Raw genomic sequence first — 11760 nt, 5'->3', positions numbered from 1 at the left:
GCATCGCCCCAAAACACTCACCCATCTAAATAGCTTCCAGCCCGATGCCACCCCTCGCGTTGTAAGCCTCCCACCTATCAACCTACCAATCATCGTAGAACTGCGCGATTCTGCGTAACTGTGCACAAGCTAGCGCCTTCATCCGCATCAACTGCAAGCAGTATCTCAACTAGGTAGAGCGCTCTGTACTGTTGAGTTACACCTGCTGATTGAGCCATGATACCTAGGAGTGGAGGTTTCTTGATAAGAGTGGGGAGTGGGGAAACAACCTAGCTCACAGGCTAAGCTGGTTATGATGGAGAAGCGGAGCTTGTTATGCTTAGCTTAGCAGCATTGCGATAGCAGGATGAGCACCAAAGACATCGTAGTAACGTATGCATGCGGTGGCAGCTGTGTAGCAGGCAAGTTGAACAGTACTCGGCTCAGATGCTACCCCACTTCGATTTCCGTGAACAATCAGCTACAATGAGTGGCTGCACTTGTGTCTGAGTACGGATCGATAAGGCCGTGATCATGAAAGAAAGAAATCGTTATAATGATTATGTGGTATATGTGTTCCGCCATCCAATCTATCCTCAATGCTTCCAGTTGACAGCGACGAATGGCTGTATACATCCTACCAACGCCGATACTATGCAATATAGATAACAAGTTTTCCAGTCATATTCATGAGTCTCGTAAGAAATGCGAATAGTAATCGTCCATCCAAGCCACAGCGTTCGTCCCACTTTCGAAGCCACCATCTGCAAAACGCCTGACAGTGCCAACGTAGCCGTCGGGTCGGACATTCGCAACGACTACTTCGCCGTCGTCGAGGCCATCAAGCCACTTGTCCATGACTGTCTGTTTTCGCGTATCTAGATGCGGAACATCATCCAAATAGAACGACCAACGTGAGTCCTGAAGCATGCGAGGGAGTTGTGCTATTTCGATATCGGCGCGGTTCATGTCCGTCACTATTGCGTATGTGAAGATGCCACTGACAGGCGTGTATCTCTCCGGACATACGAATTGATCGTGTGGAGCTGCGAGAGGTGGCTGCATGGTGTATGATGCGTTTCCTGCCATGGTCACGCGGCCAACGTAAGAGGAATGGGACTGATGAGCCTTGCTAAGGACATCGAGGAATGGCATGGCTGCATGTAAATCTCTTGCAAAGATGTAGATTCGGAATTGGCCAAGAGCTGGGATGTCGGTCTGGAGGTCTACTGGGTTCGCGTCGATGAAGCGAGTAACTTTAGCAGGGGGTAAAAGGAAGCCTGGAGTGAGGTTGCCGCGCGTGTAGCCCTTAGCCTTCATGTTCAGGACATTCGGCTCATAGCTGACGCCATAGCCGGAAATGAATGCAACGTTTTTGTTGAAGTTGTCCGCAAGAGCTTGAGGGTCGCCTGCGGAGAAGGCGTTGGCGTGCTCGAAGTCAAATTCTATTAGATCTTGGGCAATCTTCTTGCGCTCTTGCTCGTATGTTTCGATCAGCGCGGGCTTGGCCAAGTTGCGGACTGCGAAGTTCATCTTCCACGCAAGATTCCAGGCATCATGCATGGAAGTGTTCATTCCCTGTGCAGCCTTGGGCGAGTGAGTGTGACTGGCGTCACCGGCGATGAAAACACGTCGCTCATCGTCCGAGAACCGACCTGCGACCCTCTGGCCAATCTGATAGCGTCCAAACCACTCCACGTTTCTCCACTCGAGCCGATACGGTCGCATGATTTCTTGGGCGCGTTTTTGCACGAATTCTTGGGTCTGGCGTTCCTTTGGAGGAGTCGTGGTTCCTGAGGCAGGCTTCAATTCGATGTACAAGCGGGTCAAATTCCGCTCGCGAGGGATCATTAGAACGGAGCCATGCTCTTCGGAGTGCACTGCGACCTTGCTCCAAATGTCCGGAAAGTCGGTGTCTAGCACACCATCGATCACGCCCCATACAGCATCCGACGAAGCTCCCTTCGGCGTAGCACCCGGTATACACTTACGCACCGCTGAATGGGCTCCGTCGCAGCCCACAATGTAGCGCGTGGCAAGCTTCCTACTGCTCTGTGAGACATCCTGCCTGCAGTGGACCGTGAGTGGTCGTATGCGCTCCGGTGTGTATTCGAAGTCGGCAAAGGCTGTATTGCGGAGCACCTCAACCCCGCGCTCGGACAGATCGTTGATGAAGGTGTCCTCCACCATGCCTTGGTGCACCAGGAGAATGTAAGGGTCTAGAACGTCGACGACTGGCGGGTAGTGAATCTCGCGGCCGGTACGGTGCATGGGTTTCTCGGGGGTTGACCTCCAGAAGGAAATGTCGAAGACCTTAACACCCTTTCGCAGCAATGGGTCGGCGACACGCATCTGCCTTAGCGTCTCGATTGTCTTGGGCTGCAAACCGTCGGCACGGCCAGTGGACGTTCGGTCGGGTCGGTTGTCAACGATCTGTGTCTTGATGCCGTACCTCACGAGGTTGTTCCTGCACATCCGTTTAGCCATGGAATACACCTGCCACGGGAAGGCACATACGCAAGCATTAGACCTGCCGGCCCTGCACCAACCACCAATACATCGCTCAGAAAGGTATCATATCCAGTTGACCAGCCATTGGCGGAACTGGCGGCCGTCGATCTATGGGTCTCGAAGCTGGTCGCGGTGGAGGGGATGGATTCTGTAGTGAGGCCTGGTGCCATCTTGACAACCTTGGAATGGACAGAAGGAGTGGAGCTGTTGCTGGTACTGGACGACGGTGAGCGCTTCATGAAGGACCACATTGACGGAGCCATCCTATAAGGCTTGCTATACAGCTGCACGATCGCCTAAGATGTAGAATGGGGGTGGGTGGAGGGGCAAACGTTCGACCGTCTGCCCATTTCCTGCGTCCTCCAGACTGCTTTTGCAGAGATGGGATGCGCCATGTTTGATCCGAGCATGCGGTGCTTGCAAAATTCTGCAACAGATGGGGTGACATCACCCAGGTTCGCTTTGGGCGCCATTGTACAGCTGCGGAACGCGACGAAAGCGTACGGGTGCCAGAGCGGAGAGTGCTTCCGAGCTCCCTGGCTCGTGCGCTCCCCCACTGTTCATCTCACTACCGTTCAGGCCATCCGTCCCGGCATCTTGTTTACCATGCCTGCCGTGAGAGCAACGGCGGCTAACTGATAATTGACATTGTGTCGCGTGCATACCTAGGTAGTAATTGGCATGGCCCTCTTCTGGTTGTGTCGCCAGGCAGCGTGGTTCCTCCTACCTCGTCAGTGAGCAACATGACAGCTTCAACCACACCCCAGTGGCTGCAGAAAGTCAACAAGAAGCGCAGCATCCGTGACGAGTCTATTCAGGCTATTCAAAGATTTTTTGATGTAGAGGACGCCGCATCCAGAGTAGGGCTCCTCTTTGGCCCATGCGAAGAGCTGCACTGACAGTTCCTCAGACCCTGCACGCAAACGGACCTAGAAATGGCACGGCAGACGACGCCACGTCACAGGAGACGAGCTTCAACAGCATTGCAGATCTTCTCGGAGCCATTTCTGCTGGGACTCTGACCGCTTCCGAGCTTTGTGCTGCGTATATCAAACGGTGAGCTAAGATCGCTCCGCGGACCACACAAAATCGTCCCATACTCACGCCATATCCGTATCCGCAGAGCCATCGCAGCTCACAACAAAGTAACGAGCTCCACCCCACGAAAATCTCGTTCATTTTGCTGATGATGCTAGACGAACTGGTACGTCAATACGACAATACGCGAGCCCCCTAGATGAAAATTCACTGATTCTGCCAGTCTCACCGAAATCCTCTTTAAGGATGCGCTGAAACAAGCCAATGAGCTCGATTGCTTTTTCAAAGAGAATGGACGCCTTGTGGGGCCTCTACATGGAGTGCCCATGACGCTGAAAGACCAATTCGACGTCCAAGGCTACGACAGTACGCTCGGGTATGTGGGGCGAGCATTCAAGCCTGCGGAGCAGGACTGTGTTCTGGTTGCGCTCCTGCGGCAAATGGGCGCCATCATTATCGCCAAGTCCAACCTTCCACAGAGCATCATGGTGAGTAAATGACCTCGGTATTCCACAGTCGGCGCGAGGTAAACACGCAAGTAGGCAAAAAGTTCCGACTATACCCTGCATCCACTCTGCCCCGCCTCCTTCGCTCTCGTATTGACCCACGGCAGTGGTGTGAAACTGAAAACCCCTTATTTGGACTTACCACGCATCCGAAAGATGCCGGATTTACCCCTGGAGGCTCCACAGGCGGAGAAGGTACACTACTCGCCCTACGGGGCACAATGGTAGGCTGGGGCACAGACATTGGCGGAAGCATACGAATACCTGCTCACATGCTAGGGCTGTATGGCCTTAAGCCCAGTGTAAGCCGAACCGCTCCCATGTGTGTGTACCACGGCCTAGGCTGCAGGTACTTGTCATCGGAGAAGGATTTTCCACGTGGAATCCAACCACAGCGCTGGAGTCGTCGCTGATATGTATGCAGAGTACGCGGCTCCCCTATCAAGGCGTTTCGGTATCGACCGAGGGGCAAGAGCATGTGCCTTCTGTAATAGGACCGATGAGCCGGAGTATCGACTCACTCATCGATGTCACGAAAGCCGTCATTGATAGTCAACCATGGAACGAAGATCCGAAATGTTGTCCACTAACTTGGCGAGACGAGATGTTCAGAGATGCCCAGACAAGACCGCTGGTCATTGCGGTCATGCGGGACGATGGAGTTGCCAGGCTGCACCCGCCTGTAGCGCGAGCACTAGATGAAGTGGCTCGAAAACTTGCAGATTCAGGCCATGATATTGTGCCGTGGAAACCCGGAACGTTGCATCAAGAATGCATTGACATCATGGTACGCTGAACGTAACCTCCAACCATGATCTTTGCTTCTAAGACTGCCCAGGATCAATACTACACCGCCGATGGCGGTGAAGACATTAAACGCGACATCGCAGCTGGGGGAGAACCTTATATTCCTCACGTGGAAACGCTCGTCAATAAGGGAAAACCCATCTCCGTGTACGAGTATTGGCAGCTCAACAAGCAAAAGCTCGCTGCACAGAAGCGCTACCTCGACCTGTGGAACTCGACCAAATCCACGACTTCGGGGAAGCCAATAGACATCTTGTTATGCCCAGTCATGCCTCATTCGGCGGTGCCTCATCGGAAATGTCGCTGGGTGGGCTATACAAAGGTGTTCAACTTTGTAGATTACCCTTCGGTAGTATTGCCAGCTGGCGAGGTGTCGATAAAGCTTGATGGTGCAGCCGCCGCAGACATGGCTGCTTACGAGCCCAGGAACGCTCTCGATGAGTGGAATTGGAACTTGTTTGACCTGGATAGTATGAATGGCATGCCCATTGGCGTTCAGATAGTGGCGCGGAGGCTACAAGAGGAGAAAGCACTTGGAGCAGCAAAAGCGGTTGATAATATCTTGAAGGGCGCTAATATACCATAGATAAAGATTACATTAGAGGACGATGTAGACTCCTCGCGAAATCGTCCGAGGAACGATTAACTATAGAATTGCATGCTAATTGATCCTTCCCTTCCCTGAATTTCCCAATATGCGGGATCCTTTCCATCCCTGTGTTCTCACATAAGACCATTGTGATGATGCATCGCTTTGAAGCCTTATGAGTGCACTCAATTCAAGGCTTCAAACATGGTAACGCGAATCATTTCTCTCTAAGACATACTATCATCCTAATGACCATTGATGCCGTCGGTAGTGGCCTGTATGTTAGCTGGCAGAAGGACGTTCGTCAGTGGTCGAGTGCAAGTGGAGCGGTAGTCATGCATGATAGACGCCACAGGTCACGGTACGCGATCCCCCACCTTGGAGCTCCCGACGCGCCTTCCCTGTGTCACGCGTATCAAGGATCCAAGAGAGGGGTAGCTCTTGCTATCGCCAGCTACTTTGTTTACCCTTCTGGATTTGACTTCTTCACTTCGGTTTTCTATGCATCTGCAGGCGATTGAGCGACTGAGGCCACAGATTCAAGCTTCATCGATTAAATCGAGCTACAACTACATCGAAACCAAAATATCATGGGCAAGAAGCGCGTTCTCGTGTGCTATGGCGTCGATATCGACGCTGTCGCCGGTTGGCTAGGATCATATGGAGGCGAAGATTCTACCAGCGACATCAGCAGAGGTGAAGCGCTCGCCCGTTACATACTTGCAATGACTTACATAGCACAGGTCTCTGGGCCGGAACAGAAGGCACGCGCCGCCTCCTCAAACTCTTCGATAAATACAAGATCAAAGCAACATGGTTCATCCCCGGCCACACCCTCGACACCTTTCCCGAAGACTGCGCAGCCGTGCGCGACGCAGGCCACGAAATCGGTCTCCACGGCTACTCGCACGAGAACCCTACAGACATGACCTTCGAGCAGCAGCGCGACGTGCTCGACAAGACGTACAAGCAGCTCACCAAGTTCTGTGGCAAGCCTCCGCGAGGAAGCGTCACGCCATGGTGGGAGACTTCGAAGGAGGGATGCGATTTGCTGCTTAGCTATGGCATTGAGTACGATCACTCCATGTCGCATGAGGATCACAAGTGCTACTGGCTACGGACGGGCGATACGTGGACGAAGATTGATTACTCCAAGAAAGCTGAGGAGTGGATGAAACCGCTTGTCAAGGGCGAAGACACAGGCCTGGTAGAGATACCAGGTAGCTGGTACATTGACGATCTCCCGCCTATGATGTTCATGAAGAAGGCGGCGAACAGCCATGGATGGGTAAATCCGAGGGACGTCGAAGCCATTTGGATGGATCACTTTGACTACTTTTACCGCGAGTACGATGAGTTTGTGTTTCCGATGACTATTCATCCTGATGTCTCGGGACGACCACATGTTCTCCTCATGCATGAGAGGTAAGCACTTCGGCCCTAGATTAGTGGTGTAGCTAACATCCTCAGAATCATCGAGCATATAAACAAGCATGAGGGTGTTGAATGGGTCACAATGGAACAAATGTGCGATGACTTCAAGGCGCGCAACAAGGTGCCGGAAGGCGCAAAGATGCCTGCACCACCGGGGGAGATCTTGAAGAAGCAGGCGTCGGGAGAGGCATATAACCCGGGTTTCTGAGCGTTTAAGATTTCATAGCCATGAATGAGTCTTAGCAATGATCTCACCTCCCGTCGTAATGAGTTTTTTCCTTTATCACACCATTCCGAAGTCGTCGGAACCATTCCGTAAGCCCCGTCCTTATCGATTACATACCCCTCCCGCTCGCATCGGGTTGCCTCCCCCACTCTTCACCTCGCGTGCCTATTTCCCCAGCGTAGGACATGTGTGCCTCCACCTTTGCATCTGTGACCAATCGAAGTCCATTACGAAGTCCCCCATTTTCCCCGCCCGCAGCGCAATGATTTGAGGGAAGGAGTCTGTCATTCGTCTGGCCAGATAGGCAGCGGACAAGCTCCGTGGAAGGAGGATGCAGCTGCAGATGGCTGTATTGGGTGGAGGACTCTGGAATGGGTTGGGTCGGCCTAAGATGGCGGCAATTAGGATGACCCTCACTCTTGAGGTATTATGTAGGCGTCTTGTACAACCGTCTGTGAGGGTTGCTTCGGTTGACTCCAATCCATAAAACCAGTTTACTAATTAAACTCTTTCTGAACTCCCAGTCGAGTTGTACGATCAATTCTTTCCCATCTGATAGTGGTTGAGATTATCGCCTTGAAGCAGTGACACAATGGGTCGGTCAAAGCCGGAGGTCATACAGCAACAGCACAGAGACGCCGCCACCAGGCTCGATGTAAGCTTTCGCAATCCATAAGAAGACGTTATATCTGAGTACCACAGGTCATAGTCATCGGCGCTGGTCTCGGCGGCCTCGGAGCCGCCATCTCCATTGCCCTCACGGGGCACAACGTCCACATCCTTGAAGCCGCGTCAGAGATAGGAGAGATTGGTGCCGGGATCCAAGTCCTGCCCAATTCATCACGTGTGCTCTTCTCATGGGGTATGGAGGAGCAACTCACCCGACATGCTACTCGGCCCAGGCAATGCAACTACCTCCACTGGAAGGGCGCAAAGCTTGCGCATATGGATTTCCATGAGTATGCGGAAGAGCTGGGGACGCCATTTTGGGATTTTCATCGCGCGAATTTGCATCTTGAGCTTTTGAACCGCGCGACGGAGCTGGGTGCGACGATGGAGACGAACTCTAAGGTTGCGAACATCGAGTATGAGTATCCGGAAGAAGGGCGTACTATCGCGGTTGCGGTGTTGGAGGATGGGAGCAAGAGGAAGGCGGATCTCATAGTCGGCGCAGACGGCATCAACAGTAGATGCAGAGAGATTTTGCTGGGTCGTACAGATCCTCCCGTTCTGACGGGCGATCTTGCGTATCGGTTGCTGCTGAATACCGAGGATATGATGAAGGACCCTGAATTAAAGTCGTTCATCGAGAACCCCCAGGTCAACTACTGGATGGGTCCTGATGCACACGCTGGTTCGTTCATACCCACCACGTCATATCTAACAGGCGCTGATCTTCACCACAGTCAACTACGTCCTCCGCGGCGGCAAGCTCTTCAACATGGTTCTGCTCGTCCCCGACGATATGCCAGCTGGTGCCAACACAGTCGCCGGCAACGTCGAGGAGATGTGCGCTCTCTACAAAGACTGGGACCCGCGAATCCCGAAGTTGCTCGCCCTCTGCGAGTCAGTCTTCAAGTGGCGCCTTTGCATCCGGCCAAACCTCAATCCGACCTGGTCCCACGAAAGCGGTGCTTTTACCATCCTGGGTGACGCTGCGCACGCGACGCTGCCCTACCTTGCGTCCGGCGCCGGGATGTCTCTCGAGGATGGCCACGTCCTAGGTCTCTGCCTCGGTCGTCTTTCAGGGAAGTCCGATGCTGAGAAGAAGAAGGCGCTCAAAGTGTACGAGCGGTGTCGACGCGAGCGCACCGAGAAGGTTGTGGCGCGCGGAAACTTGCAGCAGCACCTATACCACGTACACGACGGTCCCGAGCAGCAGGAGCGTGACCGCCTTCTGAAGGAGTTTTCCGTGTTCGATGGCAGAGGAAAGCCAGCAAGCGATCAGGAGCTGCAGGAAAAGGGCTTGAAGGACAATTCGGATCCGTTCCCATGGCGATGGCATGGCGTGGGGAAGTGGCTACTCACGTATCAGTGTGAGCCGGACGTTGAGTTGCGGTGGGCTGAGGTGGAGAATGAGGCTGCGAGTGTGGGGTCGAGAAGAAGGGCAAGTGCAGAGGTAAGGGCGCAGTTGTAGGAGGCTAGGTTGCGTATATGTAAGGACTTAGCATGGGACGGAGTTTAGTTGCGATGTATCTATCCATTGTGCATGTTTATTGCTATTGCTTGTTCAGGTATAGAGAGCTCCTTCCTCACCGTGGAATGTTCCCTGCCTTGTGGGGGCTGACGTTCGGCGCCTGAGCGAACGTCAGCCTTCTCTCAGCCTGCCAACCTGAACACTTACATCACTTGCTAACTCAGGATTATTCGCAGGCACCTGTCGCACCTACTGAACTGTACGATCTAGCTTCATTCTCAACCTGAGCTATACTTGCAGCCGTCAGTATGCGCCTTCTCCATTCGAAAACTCTCGAGTTTGCTACCTTCTACGGCGATGCAACCCCGCCTTACACGATTCTCAGCCATACCTGGGGCGATGAAGAAGTCACGTTCGAAGATATGCGCTTCATACAGAAAAGAAAATCACTCCCGGAAGATTTGCGGAGAAGTCCAGAGTTTATGCTCGCATTCGACGCCGCCGCCAGGCTGTTGTTTCCGCCCAATCGCGATCCAGAGAAACTCGCAGGCTACGAAAAGATACGAAAAACTGCCGAAATTGCCAATAGAAGAGGACATAGGTATTTCTGGATCGATACATGCTGTATCGACAAGAGTAGTAGTAGTGAGCTTCAAGAAGCCATCAATTCAATGTACAGCTGGTATAAGAAGTCGGCTATATGTATCGTCTACCTGGAAGATGTTGATATATCTTTCCCGGCAGGAACTTGGGAACTCGCACCGGGACATCTAACGCGTTTCGCGGCCTCTCTTAAGAGCTCCAGATGGATCACTCGGGGTTGGACTTTGCAAGAATTGATTGCTCCGGGTCGGCTAACTTTCTATAACAAGGACTGGGAGCCCATGATCTCAAAATACGTAGCTGCTGCGGCTATAAGCAGTGCAACAAAGATCCCCCCTTACGTCTTGGCTACTGGTCAACTTCATCGGGCGTCTGTTGCACAGAAGATGTCTTGGGCAGCGAAACGGGAAACAACGCGAACCGAGGACATGGCTTATTGTCTTCTTGGTCTGTTTCAAGTGCATATGCCCATGCTATACGGAGAAGGCCAACATGCTTTCCTACGACTTCAACATGAGATCCTCCAGAATTCTGATGACAATACCATCTTTGCCTGGGAGCCGCTATCTTCACCTATGCTTCCTTCCATCTATCGTGGCCTCTTAGCTAGAAGCCCTGAAGCGTTCTCTTCAACATCGAAACATCAAGTTGAGAGAAGTTACTTCACCACCGAAGCAAAAGAGGGAATCAGAGTTGACTTAGAAAAAGCCCCTCTTGTACTTCCCTCCGGCGAAGTTTACTACGTGGCAATACTCGGCTCTGCAAATGGGACCAAGCTTTCCTTCGGCGACATTCATCATTTGAAGCAATTTTATATGTTTCTAAAGCAATTGGATGAACCTAATAATGGCCGCCGCAAACAGTATGTGAGAGTCATGGGCATTCCCAATAACGCTCAACACCAAGTGCAACACAACATTCTGATCTTCCACGCCGAGACAATATGTGTCCGTCAACAACCAATCATTCCATTGAATTTTGAGACCACTGAATTCAGTCGGTTTGTACTCAGGCCGGACACATATTCTGCGACTGGTCTACCGGATATACAAGCAATGACAGTGTGGCCGCTGGGACTTATTTCCGAAAAGAAGGAGATTATGATTCCGAGTCACAGTAAGGACTTCACCGCCTTAGTCTGGCTTCAGGAGCACTTTAACTCCAGTGTATCGAACGTTCAGGTCTTGCTGAAGTTTACTCGCTTCCCTCGTGTAGGATATTGGTGCGATATTATCACAGGGAAACAGTGGCCGAAGGATCGTGACTCCGTAGATGAATGGAGAAAAGCGATCGAAAGGAACCATTCGGTCAAAGAGCTAGCCCAGCGCAAGAGATACCGCATAGGCACTAGATCGGAAATTCGCACAGTGTCTATCGAGCCAGGAATACACGCAGATCAGATATGCCTTTTCGTAAACATTGATGGACTGATAATATGATCATAGTTGAATGAAGGCGCATGTTTTAGACGTTCCCTGTGTGTAGCATTGGAGCTCTTAGTATTCTATTACACATTCGAGAATTGCGGTAGATTTCGTCGATTTACATATCATAAGCACACCGGAGCACAATCTTTTGGCGTATCGCGCTTCTGCCTACTTACCACAGCCCGGTCCCTGCAAACGCGGGACGCTCATTACTGTGATCATGGGCTCAAAAACAATGCTGGAGACACTGCTCGACAAGCAACTTTCCTTCGAACCAGGAGAACCCTTCTACACATTCCACAATGGAGTTCGGTCGCCTTCCACACACAACCTTACCCCAAATACACATACAGACGGTCTACCATCTCTCATCTTGGTCACATGGGATATCGACTTCATGGCACCTGAGCCCTAGGCGCGCATGGCCTCCGCTCTATATTACCTTGAACACTTATACTCTACCATACCCTCATCATCAGCTGGACCTCATCTTCCGCCAGGAA

At 52.2% G+C, this 11760-nt stretch overlaps 6 protein-coding genes across 6 annotated transcripts; 5 read left to right on the top strand and 1 right to left on the bottom strand.

Annotated features, from left to right (window-relative positions):
- Nucleotides 1-666: 666 nt before the first annotated feature.
- On the bottom strand, nucleotides 667-2504 carry N0V89_011962 (uncharacterized protein; the record flags this gene model as incomplete). The annotated part of the gene is made up of 2 exons (XM_056220688.1): nucleotides 667-2446; nucleotides 2497-2504. The coding sequence occupies 2 exons, from the start codon at nucleotides 2502-2504 to the stop codon at nucleotides 667-669; spliced, it is 1788 nt and encodes a 595-aa protein (XP_056065991.1).
- Nucleotides 2505-3233: 729 nt separating this feature from the next.
- Nucleotides 3234-4028, top strand: AMD1_2 (AMP deaminase; the record flags this gene model as incomplete). The annotated part of the gene is made up of 2 exons (XM_056220687.1): nucleotides 3234-3298; nucleotides 3752-4028. The coding sequence occupies 2 exons, from the start codon at nucleotides 3234-3236 to the stop codon at nucleotides 4026-4028; spliced, it is 342 nt and encodes a 113-aa protein (XP_056065990.1).
- An 817-nt stretch (nucleotides 4029-4845) lies between these two features.
- On the top strand, nucleotides 4846-5427 carry N0V89_011960 (uncharacterized protein; the record flags this gene model as incomplete). The annotated part of the gene is made up of 1 exon (XM_056220686.1): nucleotides 4846-5427. One exon carries the CDS (start codon nucleotides 4846-4848, stop codon nucleotides 5425-5427), a length of 582 nt encoding a protein of 193 aa, XP_056065989.1.
- Nucleotides 5428-6020: 593 nt separating this feature from the next.
- Nucleotides 6021-7072, top strand: N0V89_011959 (uncharacterized protein; the record flags this gene model as incomplete). The annotated part of the gene is made up of 3 exons (XM_056220685.1): nucleotides 6021-6126; nucleotides 6174-6855; nucleotides 6901-7072. 3 exons carry the CDS (start codon nucleotides 6021-6023, stop codon nucleotides 7070-7072), a joined length of 960 nt encoding a protein of 319 aa, XP_056065988.1.
- Nucleotides 7073-7682: 610 nt separating this feature from the next.
- On the top strand, nucleotides 7683-9227 carry N0V89_011958 (uncharacterized protein; the record flags this gene model as incomplete). Its single annotated transcript, XM_056220684.1, has 3 exons — nucleotides 7683-7745; nucleotides 7793-8444; nucleotides 8497-9227. 3 exons carry the CDS (start codon nucleotides 7683-7685, stop codon nucleotides 9225-9227), a joined length of 1446 nt encoding a protein of 481 aa, XP_056065987.1.
- A 308-nt stretch (nucleotides 9228-9535) lies between these two features.
- N0V89_011957 (uncharacterized protein) lies at nucleotides 9536-11269 on the top strand (the record flags this gene model as incomplete). Its single annotated transcript, XM_056220683.1, has 1 exon — nucleotides 9536-11269. The coding sequence occupies one exon, from the start codon at nucleotides 9536-9538 to the stop codon at nucleotides 11267-11269; it is 1734 nt and encodes a 577-aa protein (XP_056065986.1).
- Between the last annotated feature and the right edge of the window lie 491 nt (nucleotides 11270-11760).

The sequence above is a fragment of the Didymosphaeria variabile genome (assembly GCF_027946475.1).
Source record: "Didymosphaeria variabile strain IMI 356815 chromosome Unknown scaffold_9, whole genome shotgun sequence".
In the NCBI taxonomy this organism is placed as follows: domain Eukaryota; kingdom Fungi; phylum Ascomycota; class Dothideomycetes; order Pleosporales; family Didymosphaeriaceae; genus Didymosphaeria; species Didymosphaeria variabile.
The sequence above is the reverse complement of the archived record's forward strand: the minus strand, read 5'-3'. Positions and strand labels throughout refer to the sequence as shown.